The sequence below is a fragment of the Schistocerca cancellata genome, chromosome 1 (genome assembly GCF_023864275.1).
Source record: "Schistocerca cancellata isolate TAMUIC-IGC-003103 chromosome 1, iqSchCanc2.1, whole genome shotgun sequence".
NCBI lineage: Eukaryota > Metazoa > Arthropoda > Insecta > Orthoptera > Acrididae > Schistocerca > Schistocerca cancellata.
In genome coordinates this window covers 141,351,957-141,370,211 of record NC_064626.1, presented here as the reverse complement: position 1 = coordinate 141,370,211, position 18,255 = coordinate 141,351,957, and the positions used below count along the sequence as shown (strand labels likewise).

Below are 18,255 nucleotides of genomic sequence, written 5' to 3'. Positions count from 1 at the left end.
TACACAGATAGTTGGTACCAACTTAGCAATAGGTGTGCCTAGTGACACAAACATTTGCAACTGTTGCACACATCAAAAATGAATCCCCATTGAGTTAAACTGTTTGTTGCCAAAGGTTCAGCATGATGCCTGACTTAAGTCTAATCAGAGTATTGCAGAAAATCCTTGCTCCACAGATGCCAACACTTCCATTTGCTTCTGAAACCATGTGTTTCCTATTCTAAACTTGAGCTGTGTTGTCCCACTGAATCTACTTTGTTATTTCCTATTGCATGCAGTCTGTACCTCCTTGTTTTCAATCTCTTCTTGTCCATGAAGTCCAGCCACTCAAAGAATGTGTGTGGCTGAGTTTCTATAAAATTTATCCAAGCTATTGAGCAACAATCTATCTGTCTACATGTTTACAGAGCTGATAGTTATTGGAAACACTTCCAGATGGAATGAACATTTCCACTGGTGTTTAACTGCTTTTTTTTAAAATTGTGCTGATCATGTTTCCTGGATTCAGTCTTGAGCCTTATGCCCTGTTGTTGGCAATTATATCATCATAATTGGTGTCTGCACCTTCAAATGCCCCTGCCAACCACAACAGTAACATTCTTTACCAGATCTGAGTATTTAGTATTTTCTGTTCAGTGATTGTCCTAGTTGTGTTTTCTGCTTCATTTAAATGTGTAGCAACATGAAACACTATGGCTAAATCCTCAAGGTTTCCCATTTATACCTATCATGAAAGAATCTGGGTGGGGTCCCTCTGAGAAACAGATCCAACAGTCTACACTCTGCTTCTTTGAGGAACCCTATCTGCATCTGGTTTGTGCATCAGCTCATATATTTGTGCAGTAATTTTGTGTATTCTGTAGGAAAATGACTCCACCATTTCATTTGTCTTGTGTTAAACTACTGAGATTCTCCCTAAAAATTATTTACTGTTTTGTTTTTTATACTCCCAATGCAAACACTCTGCTAACACACTGTGCGTGGATACTTTGTTGAAGCACTTCTTGATATGAGATATAGGTTTTTTCCTCACTTGCAATATGTAACTTTCCCATCTGCAATCACATTTCATCTGACCAGCTACTTTACACAGTTGTAGCTAATACATAATCTATAAACACAACATCATCCTCTGTTTGCCTGGAGAAAAGACTTATCAAATTTATGGCTAGAGGATCAGTGAGTGACAAAGGAGCACTTATTACTGTTTTAGTTTCTCACAGACCTGACTGAGGCAGATGTTCTGCCAATAATGAATGCACTTTGCAAGTTAGCAATTCATTTAGTATTTTTTGCTGTTCATTCTCATTCAGTAATTTAGAAACACACACTGTAAGAGTGTCCATTATCTTAACAGTGATACTGCCCCTATTTGTGCAATATGTGCTGTATGAATCAAACTACTTTTACTTACAAGAATAACTCTATACCCACAGTTGCAAAAATAAAACAATTAACCACTGTCCCACTGAACAATCATCTGTTGTGTGATGGTATTTTCTATGAGTAGTAGATGTTGCTGGGACAGATCTATAACACTGAGCACTATGTTCCACTAAGTTTCAAACATCTGAACAAGATACTATTGATGATGAACTGTGTTAAATCCTCTGTCTGTCTATACAAGGTCACTTCAAAGTGCAAGTCCTAATCTGGACATAGGAAACAATACAATTTTTCCTTTGAGAATTTATATTAAAGGCTTCTCTGACTACTCTCTGTGACTGCTGCTGATACTGGTGTGCCAGAGTATTGGAAGGCATCCAACTCTTACTGATACTGGGCTGGAGCACTTCTGTACACCAATTTGTAGGGGCCACCCTCTGTTAGGCTGGGAAACTATTAATTCGCCATGATGCAAACCAAGGAACCATGTGACATCATTAGACAATAAAACAATATTACTAAGAATACAAGTCATTTCTTCTTCTTCTTCTTCTTCTTCTTCTTCTTCTTCTTCTTCGATGACTGGCAGCTACATAATCCAGAGAAGAGGCTGCATAAACCAACAGCAGACTCATGGTTGGAGAAAGCACGATGCAGTGGTTTTGCCTCCCACTGGCTAGAGAGGCATGTCCTATTGGTAGCTCTGCTTTAGGAAATGTCTGACAACAACGTGTGTATTTTGATCCATTCACATACTATATTGGTGAGTTCTCATCCCTCTGAACAGCTTACACTGTCTCCTCAGGTGGACTGTTATATCTGATATTGTATAGGTGTGCTGAATGCTGAACCTGGCCTGCTGGTATGATAGGCCTACAGAACCATGCAATGCATAAGTTTAGGGCAGCTCCCATCCTGTACTGGATTTGTGTTAGCAGCACACACACACACACACACACACACACACACACACACACACACACATAGTTACCATACCATAACTACAGTGTGAACAGCATTAATATCATTGATCCTATTGATCATGTGCCAAAAGCTAGTGGTGGTGGTGGTGGTGGTGGTGGTGGTGGTGGTGAGGTATTTATGTTACCAAGGGGAGGCTCTGCTCTACAATGTTATTTGTAATGACAGTTGCGAAGAATGGAGGTCAAACCCTACAGGGGACCATCACAAAGGCTGAAACGTGTGAAACTCATTTTAGTCACCTCGTACAACAGGCAGGAATACCTCGGGCCTATTCTAGCCCTCGGACCCACAGAGGGTAACAGTGTTTAAATGTTTATGCTGGTATATGGTGACACTTCCACACATTTAGTAATGCCTGCATTAGGAATTAAAAATTTTTACTTTCACATTTGTCACATAACAGTGCATTTCATTAGCAAAAATGCTTGTACTGATGACCGTGAAAGCAATGGCAGTACCTGAAGACATTGAAGCAATTTCTGTAGTTCGTGTTAATGGATATTTTGACTAAATTGTGTTGGCGTTGGTAGGAAGTGAGTAACATGATTGTCATTGGAATGAGCTATCATTGAGTGGACTGAATTTCATTAAGGACTGGATCAAGTGAATTATTGCAGTGCATTTTTATCTGAAAGACAGCAGCAGTTTTGCAGTGTATAGAGTAAATATGAACAGTGACTTATACAACACCTAAATATTTTGTTTAGTGATTTGTTAGAGCTACCACTGATTGTTGCACAGTGTTTTAGTAAGTCATGTATTCTGCCACTGGATCCTTTTGTTTGTTAGTACCCACCTGATTTATCCACTAAATCTTATGAAGTTGAAAATCTGAATATTGTATAAACAGAAGCCCGAGGATAATATTTTCAACTCCACGACTACAGACTGACAGGCAACTGAAGAGGTGATGGAGAAAGACTACAAAAATCAGGTTGGTGGACTTTATCTGCTAAAGTGGGATTTAGAAAATAAAGGAATGAGTGGGCATGACCTTTGAATTCTACATTTGGACTGTAGAACTTTTACCACTAGTCTACATAAAGGTATAGCAAAAGACAACTTTCCTGTAGGAACTATTACTTCTTACAGTGTTGCCAGTTTGCTCATATTGGTAGACTTAGGGTTCTGAAGAGCTGTCAGTTTTGTTATTGCCTTAAGTGAACATTTCCGACAAACTTCTGACTGGTGACAGGATTTATGCCAAAGATTGTACATTCCTGACTGAAAATTCTTCTGCCTTAACAGAAATCTAGGGTGTCATTTCTCTTATTTGAAGCATTGCAACCATCTATTTGTTCATCAGTTGTACAAGAAACAGGATATCTTAAGAGGCATTACAATAACTAACTACTATTCCCACCTTTATGTACACTTTGGAAAATTTGCTACTGAATTGCAATTGTAACGTTCATTCCTACTTCCAGCCTACACTCATGTACCAAGTCACGGTATAGTGATATGCACGTACACAGATGGTGGTAATATCATGGAAACAAGGTACAAAGAGGGTTGTGCAATGGCAGAGCAGTCATTAGTGCTCAGGTGATTTGTGTGAAAAGATTTCCAAAGTAATTATGGCCACACAAAGGGAATTAACAGACTGTGAATGCAAATTGGTAGATGGAGCTAGACACATGGGAGACTCCATTTCAAAAATTGTTAGAGAATTCAATATTCTGGCACTCACAGTCTCAAGAGTGTGCTGAGAATACTAAATTTCAGGCATTATCTCTCACCATGGATAACAGTGGCTGACAGATTTCACTTAGTGACCAAGAGCAACAGCATTTGCAGCACTTTCACAGTTATGGATGGCTACAGAGGCAGCATAGCTCAATATATCTGCAGGGATTTCTAGTGACTAAGTCCATGCCACACTGAGCTGATGCACTTCTCCAAGCCCAGGGAGATACAACACAGTATCAAGAGAACCCTTGAATTTACACCTCAGTATGTTTCTCCTATTAGAAACTTAGTAAATTACACTAACTCCCACAAATTAACAGCCACATCTTATGAGACATACCAGTGCACAGATTCCTCAAATTAAAACATCCTTGGGAATAATGTACACACTTTTGCAATTACAAGAAATTTATTCTTTAGCAGCTTAATTAACTCTTAAAGCATCACTTATAACTTCATCTGAAAGACAAGTGTTACTCCTCAGTTCACTGATTCACTTTGTTTCCATTATTTGCAACTCCATAGTAAAGCTACATAATCCCAGTAGCAGATGCAAAGCAGAGTCTTAAATCTCAGACTTACTACTGACATCATTTTTCATATTTAACACAGATTGTGCTAATGATGTAATGGAGAAATAATCATACACACCATATCTGTTACTGAAATAACAAAAAAATGCATAATAGTAGTTCTGATAAGTAAGAGAACTAAGTAACTGCATTGCCTGCAAACAAAAAAATCTCTAGAATTTGAGACATGTGAATAGATCCCAATCCAGACAATTTCAGCTTGTAGAAAAAAAGAAACTTGTTACTACAATGCTCTTAACAGTGTTAGACTAATAGATAAAAATTATTTAAGTTTGAACATTAATCACAGTTGGGAACACAATCACAGTTGGGAGCATTAATAGTGGGGAGTAACTACTGATGCAACAGAATAGTTTTAGCACATTTTTATGGTTATACTTTACAAAACTATTATAGCACTCCAAGGACTCCTTACTCTTCGAGAACTTACCATTCTTGCAAGTCTGACATATTTGTTGTACAGTTGAAGTACCTGAAGTATATCAAGAGTATCAATAACAGCAACATCATTGCAGGTCATTCCAAGGATCAACTGATTTAATTCAGTTAATGAATTAAATGTCCAAGAATCATTTCTCTCTAATATCTTAGATCTGATGCTCCCCAGGAGAACTGAAAGCTGATGCATGATCACATAAATTTTAAGATCAATGAATGAATCTAGAATAAAGCTAATTTATCATAAAACTTACTGTATTTTGTGGCAGTCCACTGAAGTCCTGTGCAAAGTGCTCAAAAGAAACATCTGATAGGGTGCCTCTCAGCTTCTTTTGTATCTCCAATAATTCCTTTGGTGATATAAATTTGAAAAAATGACCTGGATTTCCACTCTTATATATGCTTTCCAGAATGCTTCTCTCAGCTAAGAAACAAATACTTTGTTTAGTTACTAGAAAGATGTTTAAACCAGTATACAAGTTCTGCTGATTACATCTTAGTGACTGGTGCTACTTACCCAAGTAAGGTCTTATTTTCTGTAATACTGTCAAAATTTGCATCCGAGTTGACACAGGAAGATCAGTCACATCCTGAACATGAGCTGCAGTAACAATATTAGTTATTAAATTAAACAGCATTTCCTGCTTTAGACCTCCAATCTCAAGACTGGAAATCACTGATGATGGTACAGATTTTACAAATCCTTCTAAACTCAACAGTTGTTCTGGATCATTTTTACCACTCAGCAACTCTGCCTGAAAAAGTTGCTTCTCTTAGTTTCAAACGCAGAAAAAAAACACAGGATTATTTTTAATCGATACAGCAAACACTGACTTTATAGGCACAAAATTGAAGGTTAACAAATATTTGTTCTTTGAAAGTACTGCATATTTCACAAACTGTATTTATTAACCATATGCTAATTGTTTATGTATTACCAATTATTAGTTTTAACCCCAAAATTTTTATCTAAAATAATGGTTGTCTTAGTTATTTACACTGCGTGTAAAACATCTGAGATCACATTAATGATAGCTGATTAAAATTACTTGTTAATTGACATTTTCCATGTGCCATAACACTGCCATGACAGCTGTCAGCTGTTATGTCAATTAAAGCTCTGTGAAACAAGGAGGTGGTTGCTGGCATAGGCCAAACCTGCTGTTACCCTCTGCTATCACCAAAGACCATGGAGACTGAGGGTGGTTGTTGTTGTTGTTGTTGTTGTTGTTGTCTTCAGTCCTGAGACTGGTTTGATGCAGCTCTCCATGCTACTCTATCCTGTGCAAGCTGCTTCATCTCCCAGTACCTACTGCAACCTACATCCTTCTGAATCTGTTTAGTGTATTCATCTCTTGGTCTCCCTCTACGATTTTTACTCTCCACGCTGCCCTCCAATGTTAAATTTGTGATCCCTTGATGCCTCAGAACATGTTCTACCAACCGGTCCCTTTTTCTTGTCAAGTTGTGCCACAAACTCCTCTTCTCCCCAATTCTATTCAATACCTCCTCATTCAGTATGTGATCTACCCATGTAATCTTCTTCATTCTTCTGTAGCACCACATTTCGAAAGCTTCTATTCTCTTCTTGTCCAAACTATTTATCGTCCAAGTTTCACATCCATACATGGCTACACTCCATATAAATACTTTCAGAAATGACTTCCTGACACTTAAATGTATACTCGGTGTTAAATTTCTCTTCTTCAGAAACATTTTCCTTGCCATTGCCAGTCGACATTTTATATCCTCTCTACTTCGACCATCATCAGTTATTTTGCTCCCCAAATAGCAAAACTCATTTACTACCTTAAGTGTCTCATTTCCTAATCTAATTCCCTCGGCATCATCCGACTTAATTCGACTACATTCCATTATCCTTGTTTTGTTTTTGTTAATGTTTATCTTATATCCTCCATTCAAGACACTATCCATTCCGTTCAACTGCTCTTCCAAGTCCTTTGCTGTCTCTGACAGAATTACAATGTCATCGGCGAACCTCAAAGTTTTTATTTCTTCTCCATGGACTTAAATACCTACTCCAAATTTTTCTTTTTTTCCTTTACTGCTTGCTCAATATAAAGATTGAATAACATTGGGGACAGGCTACAACCCTGTCTCACTCCCTTCCCAACCACTGCTTCCCTTTCATGCCCCTCTACTCTTATAACTGCCATCTGGTTTCTGTACAAATTGTAAATAGCCTTTTGCTCCCTGTATTTTACCCCTGCCACCTTTAGAATTTGAAAGAGAGTATTCCAGTCAACATTGTCAAAAGCTTTCTCTAAGTCTACAAATGCTAGGAATGTAGGTTTGCCTTTCCTTAATCTATTTTCTAAGGTAAGTCGTAGGGCCAGTACTTCCTCACTTGTTCCAACATTTCTGCGGAATCCATACTGATCTTCGCCGAGGTCGGCTTCTACCAGTTTTTCCATTCGTCTGTAAAGAATTTGCATTAGTATCTTGCAGCGGTGACTTCTTAAACTGATAGTTCGGTAATTTTCACATCGGTGAACACCTGTTTTCTTTGGGATTGGAATTATTAAATTCTTCTTGAAGTCTGAGGGTATTTCGCCTGTCTCATACATCTTTCTCACCAGATGGTAGAGTTTTGTCACAACTGGCTCTCCCAAGGCCGTCAGTAGTTCCAGCGGAATGTTGTCTACTCCCGGGGCCTTGTTTCAACTCAGGTCTTTCAGTGCTCTTTTTGTTTTTTTGTTTTTTTTTTGTTTTTGGTTTTAGGGCACAAAACTTCTATGGTCATTAGCGCCCAGCCCGTGACTTAAGACAGTAAAAAACCGAAATTGAAAACCAGCAGCAATGGGAACAAAGTCATAAAATTGGAGAAACTAAAAAGAGAAGAAATGCTTAAAAATCCACTACAGAAAGGGGGTGGTTGTCCCCAAAAAAAGCTTCAAATGACTGACGTCATTTCACTGTCACTAATAAACTGGAGAACGCGGTCGGCTGAGCGCGTGTCATCTGCTAAAATTGACGATAGATCAGGCGATAGCTGTAGACGGGAGCGTAACGGATTAAAAGAGGGGCATTCAATTAAAAGGTGTCTTACCGTCCACAGCTGAAAGCAGTGGGGACAGAGTGTGGGAGGATCGCCGCTTAAAAGATGTCGATGGCTAAAAAGACACTGCCCTATCCACAGTCTAGTTAAAATTACCTCCTCCCGACGACGCGTTCGGGAGGAAGAGGTCCAAGCGCAAGGAAGGGCTTTCACTTCCCGCAATTTATTACGGGAAAGTGTTGACCAATGCGCATGCCATAAACGAGCAACTTTGCAACATAAACCGCTCTGTAGATCGGTGAAGGGAAGCGACTGAATAGCTGGCCGAGGAAGAGAGACTGCAGCCTTGGCCGCTATATCGGCCGCCTCATTCCCACAGATACCAGCGTGTCCCGGGAGCCAGAGGAACGCCACCGAGACGCCCCCCGGTGGACCAGAGGGTGCACAGGGTAAAGAGCTTGGAGACTGAGGAGAGAGCTGAGAGAATCTCAGCAGATAACGTACTGTATCCGCTGATGGCAGCGGATGTAGTGGACAGCCTGGAGAACAGCGTAAAGCTCCACAGTATAAACCGAACACTGGTCGGGAAGCCGAAAGCGATTTGGGGTGTAGCCAACAATATAGGCACTCCCTACACCTAACGATGTTTTCGAGCCGTCTGTGTAAATAAATGTGGCGTCCGTCATTTGTGCACATAGAGCAGCAAATGCCCGACGATAAACAAGTGTAGGGGTACCATCCTTGGGAAATTGACAAAGGTCAGGGAGCAGGCAGATCCAGGGATGGAGCCAAGGCGGTGCTGTACCCCAAGTTGTCAAGAAGGTTTTGGGAAAGCGGAAGGAAAGAGAATGGAGCAGTTGACGGAAGCGGACTCCCGGGGGTAGTAGGGAGGAGGAGCGGCCTGCATACCCTACATCAAAGGAGGCGTCAAAAAAAATGTCATGGGCTGGATTAGCAGGCATGGAAGACAGATGGCTAGCATAACGACTCAGGAGTACTGCCCGCCGATTGGACAGCGGAGGTTCAGCAGTCTCAGCATAAAGGCTTTCCACAGGGCTAGTGTAAAAAGCTCCAGAAACTAAACGTAATCCACGGTGGTGGATAGAGTCGAGATGCCTAAGAATAGACGGCCGAGCAGAGGAGTAGACTATGCTTCCATAATCCAATTTTGAGCGCACTAAGGCGCGATAGAGGCGGAGGAGGACCACTCGGTCCGCTCCCCAGGAGGTACCATTCAGGACACGGAGGGTGTTAAGCGATCGCAGACTGCGAGCCGAAAGATAGGAAACGTGGGAGGACCAGCACAGTTTTCTGTCAAACATAAGACCCAAGAATTTAGCGACGTCTGAAAACGGAAGGTTGACAGGACCTAGATGTAAGGAGGGCGGAAGAAACTCCTTACGTCGCCAAAAATTGACACAAACGGTCTTACTGGGTGAGAAACGGAAGCTGGTTTCGATGCTCCATGAGTGGAGGCGATCGAGACATCCTTGAAGACGTCGTTCAAGAAGGCTGGTCTGTTGAGAGCTGTAGTAGATCGCAAAATCGTCCACAAAGAGGGAGCCCGAGACATCAGGAAGGAGACAATCCATAATTGGATTTATGGCGATGGCAAACAGTACAACACTCAGCATGGATCCCTGGGGTACCCCGTTTTCTTGGGAGAAAGTCCGGGAGAGAGTAGTGTTCACCCGCACCCTAAAAGTGCGCTCTGCCATAAATTCGCGAAGGAAAACGGGCAGCCGGCCTCGAAAGCCCCAAGAGAACAGTGTGCGGAGGATGCCTGTCCTCCAACAGGTATCGTATGCTCTCTCCAGATCGAAAAATATTGCTACCGTTTGGCGTTTCCGGAGAAAATTGTTCATGATATAAGTGGAGAGAGCAACAAGATGGTCAACTGCAGAACGATGCTTCCGGAATCCGCATTGGGCTGGTGTTAAAAGACTGCGGGATTCCAGCCACCAAGCTAAACGGTAATTCACCATACGCCCCAAAACCTTACAGACACTACTCGTGAGAGAAATGGGGCGATAGCTAGAGGGGAGATGTTTGTCCTTTCCAGGTTTCGGAACGGGAATGACAACAGCTTCCCACCACCGTCTGGGAAAAGTACTGTCGGTCCAAATTCGATTATAAAGGCGAAGGAGGTAACGCAGACTATGGGTTGATAAATGCAGCAACATTTGGACATGGATACCATCCGGTCCTGGGGCGGAGGAGCGAGAAGAAGAGAGGGCATGTTGGAGTTCCCGCATGGAGAAAACAGTATTGTAGCTTTCGTGATTTTGAGAGGAGAAAGCAAGATGTCGCACTTCCGCTGCACGTTTCTTCGGGAGAAACACTGGCGAGTAATTGGAAGAGCTCGAAATCTCAGCAAAGTGCTGACCCAACGAGTTAGAAATTGCGACGGGGTCCACTATGGTATCATGCGCGACAGTGAGCCCAGAGACCAGGGAGAAACTAGGCGCACCTGAGAACCGTCGAAGCCGACTCCAAACTTCCGAGGAGGGAGTGAAGGTGTTAAATGAGCTAATAAAGAATTTCCAGCTTACCTTCTTGCTATCATGGATGACGCGACGGCAACGCACACGGAACTGCTTATAGCGGATACAGTTGGCCAAAGTAGGATGGTGGCGGAAAATGCGAAGAGCACGTCGCCGCGCACGTATCGCGTCACGGCATGCCTCGTTCCACCAAGGAACTGGGGGGCGCCGGGGCAATTCGGAGGTGCGTGGTATTGAACGTTCCGCAGCTGTAAGAATAACGTCGGTAATATGTGTGACATCATCGACGCTGGGAAAGTGACGGTCATCGAATGTTGCTAGAGACGAAAAAAGTGTCCAATCGGCTTGGGCAAATTTCCAGCGTCGCGAGCGCATATATGGCAGTGGAGGCTGCAGTCTAAGGACACATGGAAAGTGGTCATTCGAGTGTGTATCATCAAGGGCGAACTATTCGAAGCGCCGAGCTAGTGGAACAGTATCGACCGCAAGGTCCAAATGAGATAAGGTTGTCGTGGAGGCAGACAAAAATGTGGGGACCCCAGTGTTGAGGCAAACTAGATCCGCTTGGTGGAAGACGTCTAGCAATAGAGAGCCACGTGGACAAGGATGTGGAGATCCCCAAAGCGGGTGGTGGGCATTGAAGTCCCCAACCAGCAAATAGGGGGGTGGAAGCTGACCAAGAAGATGAAGGAGATCAGCTCGTGCCATTGGTGTGGATGATGGAATGTATACAGTACAAAGAGAGAACGTGTATCCAGAAAGGGAAAGACGGATGGCGACAGCTTGGAAGGAATTGTTTAAGGGGATTGGGTGATAATGAAAAGTATCATGGAGAAGAATCATGAGTCCTCCAGGGGCTGGAGTGCATTCAACAGAGGGGAGGTCATATCGGACGGACTGAAAATGAGGGAGAACAAAGCGGTCATGGGGACGCAGCTTTGTTTCCTGAAGACAGAAGATGACTGGCGAGTAGGATCGTAAGAGGACCGACAATTCATCCCGATTGGCTCGAATGCCGCGGATATTCCAGTGGATAATGGACATAGGGTGAACAGAAAATGGAGGAATGTGACCAAGGGTGCTGTCAACTCAACGACTGCTCAGAGCTTGCGACCGACAGCATGGAATGGCATTCAGCCGAAGGCAGAAGATCCTGATCCATAGGGTGGTCAGGAGCAGCCCCTGCCACCAGCGATCGGCCGGTTGACCGGCCACCAGCAGTGCGCCTCGGCGACACAGAAGACGGCTGAGGGTGATTTCCGCCAGGTGGTGTTGTAGATGGGACACGCCTTGGCGGAGAAGGAGAGGAACTGGGTTTCTTTGTAGCCTTCTTGGAAGTATGATGTTTAGATGAAGGAGGAACCAATGGTTGTGAAGTTGCGGTACATAAAAACTCTTCACGAGTATGCTCTTTTTTCGAAGACTTGGCGTCTGACTTTTGGGCTCAAGATTTAGCAGAACCCGACGAAGGGTGAGCCATAGAGTGGGCAGGCGAAAGTGGTGAGGTTGAACGAACGATCTTTGCGCTGGCCGATCTGACGACCGTGGTACTAAAGGTGAGGTCGCAAGTCTGCGTGGCCGCCTCCTTTGTTGGCAGAGGAGAAGCAAGGACAGTGCTGTATTTTCCTGTCTGGGGCATGGTGGGCTGTCGACTGGTGAATAATTTTCGAGCAGCAAAGGTCGACACCTTTTCCTTCACTCTTATTTCCTGGATGAGCTTTTTGTCCTTAAAAACAGGGCAATCTCTAGAGGAAGCAGGGTGGTCACCCATACAGTTGATGCAGCGAGGGGATGGAGGTGGACAAGCACCCTCATAGGCATCCTTGCCACACGTAACACATTTGGCCGGATTGGAACAGGACTGGCTGGTGTGATTGAACCGCTGACATCGATAGCAACGCGTAGGGTTTGGGACGTAAGGGCGAACGGAAATTATCTCATAGCCTGCTTTGATTTTCGATGGGAGTTGAACTTTGTCAAATGTCAAGAAGACAGTGCGGGTTGGAATGATGTACGTGTCAACCCGTTTCATAACTCTATGAACTGCCGTTACGCCCTGGTCAGACAGATAGTGCTGAATTTCTTCGTCAGACAATCCATCAAGGGAGCGTGTATAAACGACTCCACGTGAGGAATTTAAGGTACGGTGCGGTTCCACCCGGACAGGGAAGGTGTGGAGCAGAGAAGTACGCAGTAATTTTTGTGCCTGGAGGGCACTGTGTGTTTCTAACAACAGGGTGCCATTCCGTAATCTGGAACAAGACTTTACAGGACCTGCAATTGCGTCGACACCTTTTTGAATAATGAAAGGGTTGACCGTGGAGTAGTCGTGACCTTCATCAGACCGAGAAACAACAAGGAACTGTGGCAACGATGGAAGAATCATCTGTGGCTGAGACTCAGTATACTTACGTTTGTGAGCAGACATAGTGGAAGGTGAGGAAACCATTGCGGAAGAATCCCCCATGATTACCGGCGTCTCCGATGGCGCGCTCCTCCCTTGTGGGGGCCCTCTCTGAGGGCACTCCCGCCTTAGGTGATTGTTCACACCTCAGGTCACACCTCCCGACAAACGGACGGAGGGACCAATCGGCACTTTTGGAAGGTATCAGCTCGGGTAATCACCCCTCCCTGGGCCTGGCCATTACCAGGGGGTACGTACGTGTCCTACCTGTCTACCCGGGGTGGGGAATTACACGTTACCCCATCACCGGCTATGCACAAAAGGCGTGGGTCGGCCTTCAGACACGCACAGGGAGGAAGAAAGAGAAAGGGAAAGGAAAGAAGAGGTCTCAAACGCCGCCGCGGAGAAAAGGGAAAGAGAAGAGGTAAGGAAAAGAGAAGGACAAAGGAAGGAAGAAGACATAAAAGCAAGGAAGGCGAAGAATGCAGTACATTTACGAGCGTCCGTCTCCGGACGTAGGCACAAACCATACTCCCAGATGGGGAGAAAGGGAAGGAAAGAGCCAGAGGTGAGGGGAGGAGGGGCGAAGATAGGGATGGGGAAGGATCCGGAAAGGGAAGGTATGCAGCCCGGAAAGGAAGGAAGGCCACATTAGCTCGGGATCCCGTGCTCGCTACGCACGTATCCACAAAAGAGGTGTGGACCCCCTGGGGGGTTTCAGTGCTCTGTCAAACTCTTCACACTGTATTGTATCTCCCATTTCATCTTCATCTACATCCTCTTCCATTTCCATAATATTGTCCTCAAGTACATCGCCCTTGTATAGACACACTATATACTACTTCCACCTTTCTGATTTCCCTTCTTTGCTTAGAACTGGGTTTCCATCTGAGCTCTTCATATTCATGCAAGTGGTTCTCTTTTCTCCAAAGGTCTCTGTAATTTTCCTGTAGGCAGTATCTATCTTACCCCTTGTGAGATAAGCCTCTACATACTTACATTTGTCCTCTAGCCATCCCTGCTTAGCCATTTTGCATTTCCTGTAGATCTCGTTTCTGAGACGTTTGTATTCCCTTTTGCCTGCTTCATTTACTGCATTTTTATATTTTCTCCTTTCATGAAGTTAATACAATATCCCTTCTGTTACCCAAGGATTTCTATTAGCCCTCGTCTTTTACCTACTTGATCCTTTGCTACCTTCACTATTTCATCTCTCAAAGCTACCCATTCTTCTTCTACTCTATCTCTTTCCCTCATTCTTGTCAATCGTTCCCTAATGCTCTCTCTGAAGCTTTCTACAATCTCTGGTTCTTACAGTTTACCCAGGTCCCATCTCCTTAAATTCCCACCTTTTTGCAGTTCCTTCAATTTTAATCTACAGCTCATAACCAATAGATTGTGGTCAGAGTCCACATCTGCCACTGGAAACATCTTACAATTTAAAACCTGGTTTCTGAGTCTCTGTCTTACCATTATATAATCTGAGACCTTGCAGTATCTCCACACTTCTCCCATGTATACAACCTCCTTTTTTGATTCTTGAACCAAGTGTTAGCTATGATTAAGTTATACTCTGTGCAAAATTCTACCAGGAAGCTTCCTCTTTCATTTCTTAGCGCCAATCCATATTCACCTACTACGTTTCCGTCTCTCCCTTTTCCTACCACCGTATTCCAGTCATCCATGACTATGAAATTTTCATCTCTCTTCACTATCTGAATAATTTCTTTTATCTCATCATACATTTCATCAATCTCTTCATCATTTGGAGAGCTAGTTGGCATATAAACTTTTACTACTGTGGTGGGCATGGGCTTCTTATCTATCTTGGCCACAATAATGCGTTCACTATGCTGTTTGTAGTAGCTTACCCGCATTCCTATTTTCCTATTCATTATTTTCTGCATTACCCCTATTTGATTTTGTATTTACAACCCTGTATTCACTTGACCAGAAGTCTTGTTTCTCCTGCCATCAAACTTCACTAATTCCCAATGTAACTTTAACCTATCCATTTCCCTTTTTCAAATTTTCTAACCTACCTGCCCAATTAAGGGATATGACAATCCATGCTCCGATCCGTAGAACCCCAGTTTTCTTTCTCCTGATAACGTCCTCCTGAGTAGTCTCCACTTGGAGATCCGAATGGGGGACTATTTTACCTCCTGAATATTTTACCCAAGAGGACGCCATCATGTTCTGGGGAATTTCTGGAGATGCATCAAACCATTCAAAATTCAAAAAGTTGTAAGAATAATGGAAGGGGCAGATAATCCAAATCATGCAGACCATTGTTTAAAAAAATAATCTAAATTTAAGTCTGTCTTGTTTGATCATGGCTTTTACACAGTAAATCAATATCTACAAAAATAAATTTTCCTATGTTAACCCAATGTAGTCTAATAAAATGGTTCAAATGGCTCTGAGCACTATGGGACTCAACTGCTGAGGTCATTAGTCCCCTAGAACTTAGAACTAGTTAAACCTAACTAACCTAAGGACATCTCACACATCCATGCCCGAGGCAGGATTCGAACCTGCGACCGTAGCGGTCTCGCGGTTCCAAACTGCAGCGCCAGAACCGCGCGGCCACTTCGGCCGGCAATGTAGTCTAATACAGAAGAACATTTGTATATTATCTCTCTGTATATAGTGTTACAACATTTAAGTGTTCATTATGAATTGATATATTAATGTGGGTGTTATGTACAAAGGTATAATTATGTATAAACTTGTTAATATCAACATCAAAATTCAAATAACTCTTGGACATTGTGCAACTGTAGATAAATATGGGTCAATAAATCAAATCAGATGTGAAGGGTTTGAGACAAACGAGAGACAGCTGTAATCATTTATCTTAATCTGATAAAGGATAGGTGGAGAAGGTAGAGAAATATTAACAGTTAAAATCATTATTCAGTGTGTGTGATTTAACAGGTAATGTAGTTTAAACAGTTTAACTATTTTCCAAAGTTGGAAAGTTGCTAAACAATCTTAATATACTGTTGTTCATAAATGAGTAGAACACTATAATTGATGGAAGGGGGAGGAAAGGAGAAATCACTAGCTCAAACATGCAAAAACACAATACTAAAACAGTTCCTGGTAAAGATCTTATATTCAAATTTTGAAAAAGTTTAAAATATGAAGTTAAGTTTCGTGTATATGACCTCTACAGAGAATGCATGCAGCTGCTATTGTGAGGATGCTCTCAGTGCAGTAATGATCTGCAGAAAAAGACAAAGCGGCAGCTTTTCTTTACTGAAGATGATCTCTATGCCCCATGGATTCAGAATGCAAACAGCTGACCATGACCACAAGTTGCATTGTTTCCTGTGTAAGTAATTTGTCAGTAAGATAAGCCAAATGTGATCAAGCATGATTGTTTGAAGAGGAATCAGTCACTTATTGCACCCACATAAGGGGACACAAGCAACAATCATGTTATTTCTGGACCATCCTGTCTTTATTACATTTGCAGAGAGCTGAAGCTTTTGTCTCGACCTAGAGATATATTGTCTTCACACACACAGTAGTAGTAGAAGGGTTTTGTGGGCGCACGACAGCAAGGTCTTCAGCGCCCGTTCAGTACCATAGTGAGACGGGTGTCAAGAAGAAAGTTCAAAGCACCACTTCACAGTTTTGTTTTTCTCTGAGCTGTCAAGAAGTTAAAACCAGAATTCATTCAGAAACACTCTTCTTCCATCATCTGTGATCCAGTGTACATACTGGTGGTTGCCCATTTTAAAGCTTGATCAGTGGTGAAAATTATGGAGTGGAGGACATTAGCTCTATCACAAACAAATGATATCAAGTTTATGAGGGCAGTTGAATTAGTAAGCAACACCTCTCCCATCCAGTGCTGACAACTAAACCTAAGAAATTGCTGCAATGATACAGATGTAAAACCAATAATCTATTTATCTCAACTTAACTGTCAAATGTTAAACTGTAATGATTAGTTAGATACATATCAAAGAAGAAAATATTTTATTGCAGAACCTTACACAATGACCACGGTTGCTTAGAGAACATTTTTCCACATAACTGACTTTTTTTGCACCACCCCTCTTTCCCATCTTACACTTTTGCCCATATCGGTTTTCACTAGTAATTTTGATACAGCATAAAATGTTACACTTTGGCACTCCTTTACCTTCTCAACCTGGCACTGCAAGTGCCTCTTACTAATTGTAATGCCTTTCACATCGCTTTCAGCTTGGTGCCCCAAGCACCAGCTTGGGTCACTAGGTCCTTTTGTCACGTTATTTCTAGAGGAATTACAGGTAGAATGTTGGAAAAATGTTTATAAGTAAGACAGGGTGTATGGAAAATTTGTATCAACATAACATTTTGAGTCTTTTTCCCCAAAACAGTGTCCTTAACAGAAACCAAACTCAGAAAAAATTACTAGGGTTTTGTCAGAATAGTGCTTTAACATCATGCTATAAGCTATTGGTATTTCTCCAAGAAATATTACTCTTTAAGGAGAGACATGGACCTGTAATTAGAGGAACTAGGTTACATTAACTTTTACAGATAATTTCTGTAAGTTCTTCTGAAGATTTCAATCATTGAGGAAAAACACCTTGACTTAACTGATTACAAATTTAGCTTGAGGGAGGTGTTAGAAGGTTTGTACAATATTTCAGTACTATGGAATACATTTTCAGTTACTGCCGTTGAGTGAACTTTCCCTCTTTTAGCACTTGATATCTTGACAGTTAGGTCTGATGCTGGAGTATGCAAGGCCTGTAATTTAATGTAGTGTTTTTGATGGTCCATTTTCTCATCCTGAGTTTTCAGTTCCTGCCAGACTGATTTGTTCACAAAGAAAGCTAAACAAGGCCTTACAGAGGCCTATCAGAGCTCAGCACAAAAATTTACCCTGCTTGTATATTGTAATGCACTGGTAAAATTTTTGATTGGCATTTAAAAACAGTCAAAAATGATTACTGATGGCAAGTATAATCATCAAGGGTCCAAACTCAGTCTTACTGGACTAAGTTCTTAACAGACCTACAACTGTTTATCAGTATCTCACTCATCAGAGTGAAAAAAAGCATTCTGCTAACATATGAAGTTATTTACTCTTGGAAAGGACACGATAAGTGTTACCATACAATCAAACAAGAAACTGATGATCTCACTAACCACTCCTGTGAGTCACCCGATTATCTGAATTCAGTAACTGAAAATTTGTAAAATATGAGAATACTGCAGTGTTCATTGTAA

General features: G+C 42.2%; 1 protein-coding gene across 1 annotated transcript in view; it reads right to left on the bottom strand.

The window, feature by feature from the left end:
* Nucleotides 1–18,255, bottom strand: part of LOC126107947 (uncharacterized) — a 72,381-nt gene that overhangs the window by 9,526 nt on the left and 44,600 nt on the right. The window contains exons 3-5 of the mRNA XM_049913578.1: nucleotides 5,608–5,845; nucleotides 5,345–5,514; nucleotides 5,083–5,271 (exon numbers count right to left, since the gene is read on the bottom strand). Of these exons, the coding sequence (XP_049769535.1) occupies nucleotides 5,083–5,271; nucleotides 5,345–5,514; nucleotides 5,608–5,845 (597 nt within the window). The remainder of the gene's footprint in view (nucleotides 1–5,082; nucleotides 5,272–5,344; nucleotides 5,515–5,607; nucleotides 5,846–18,255) is intronic.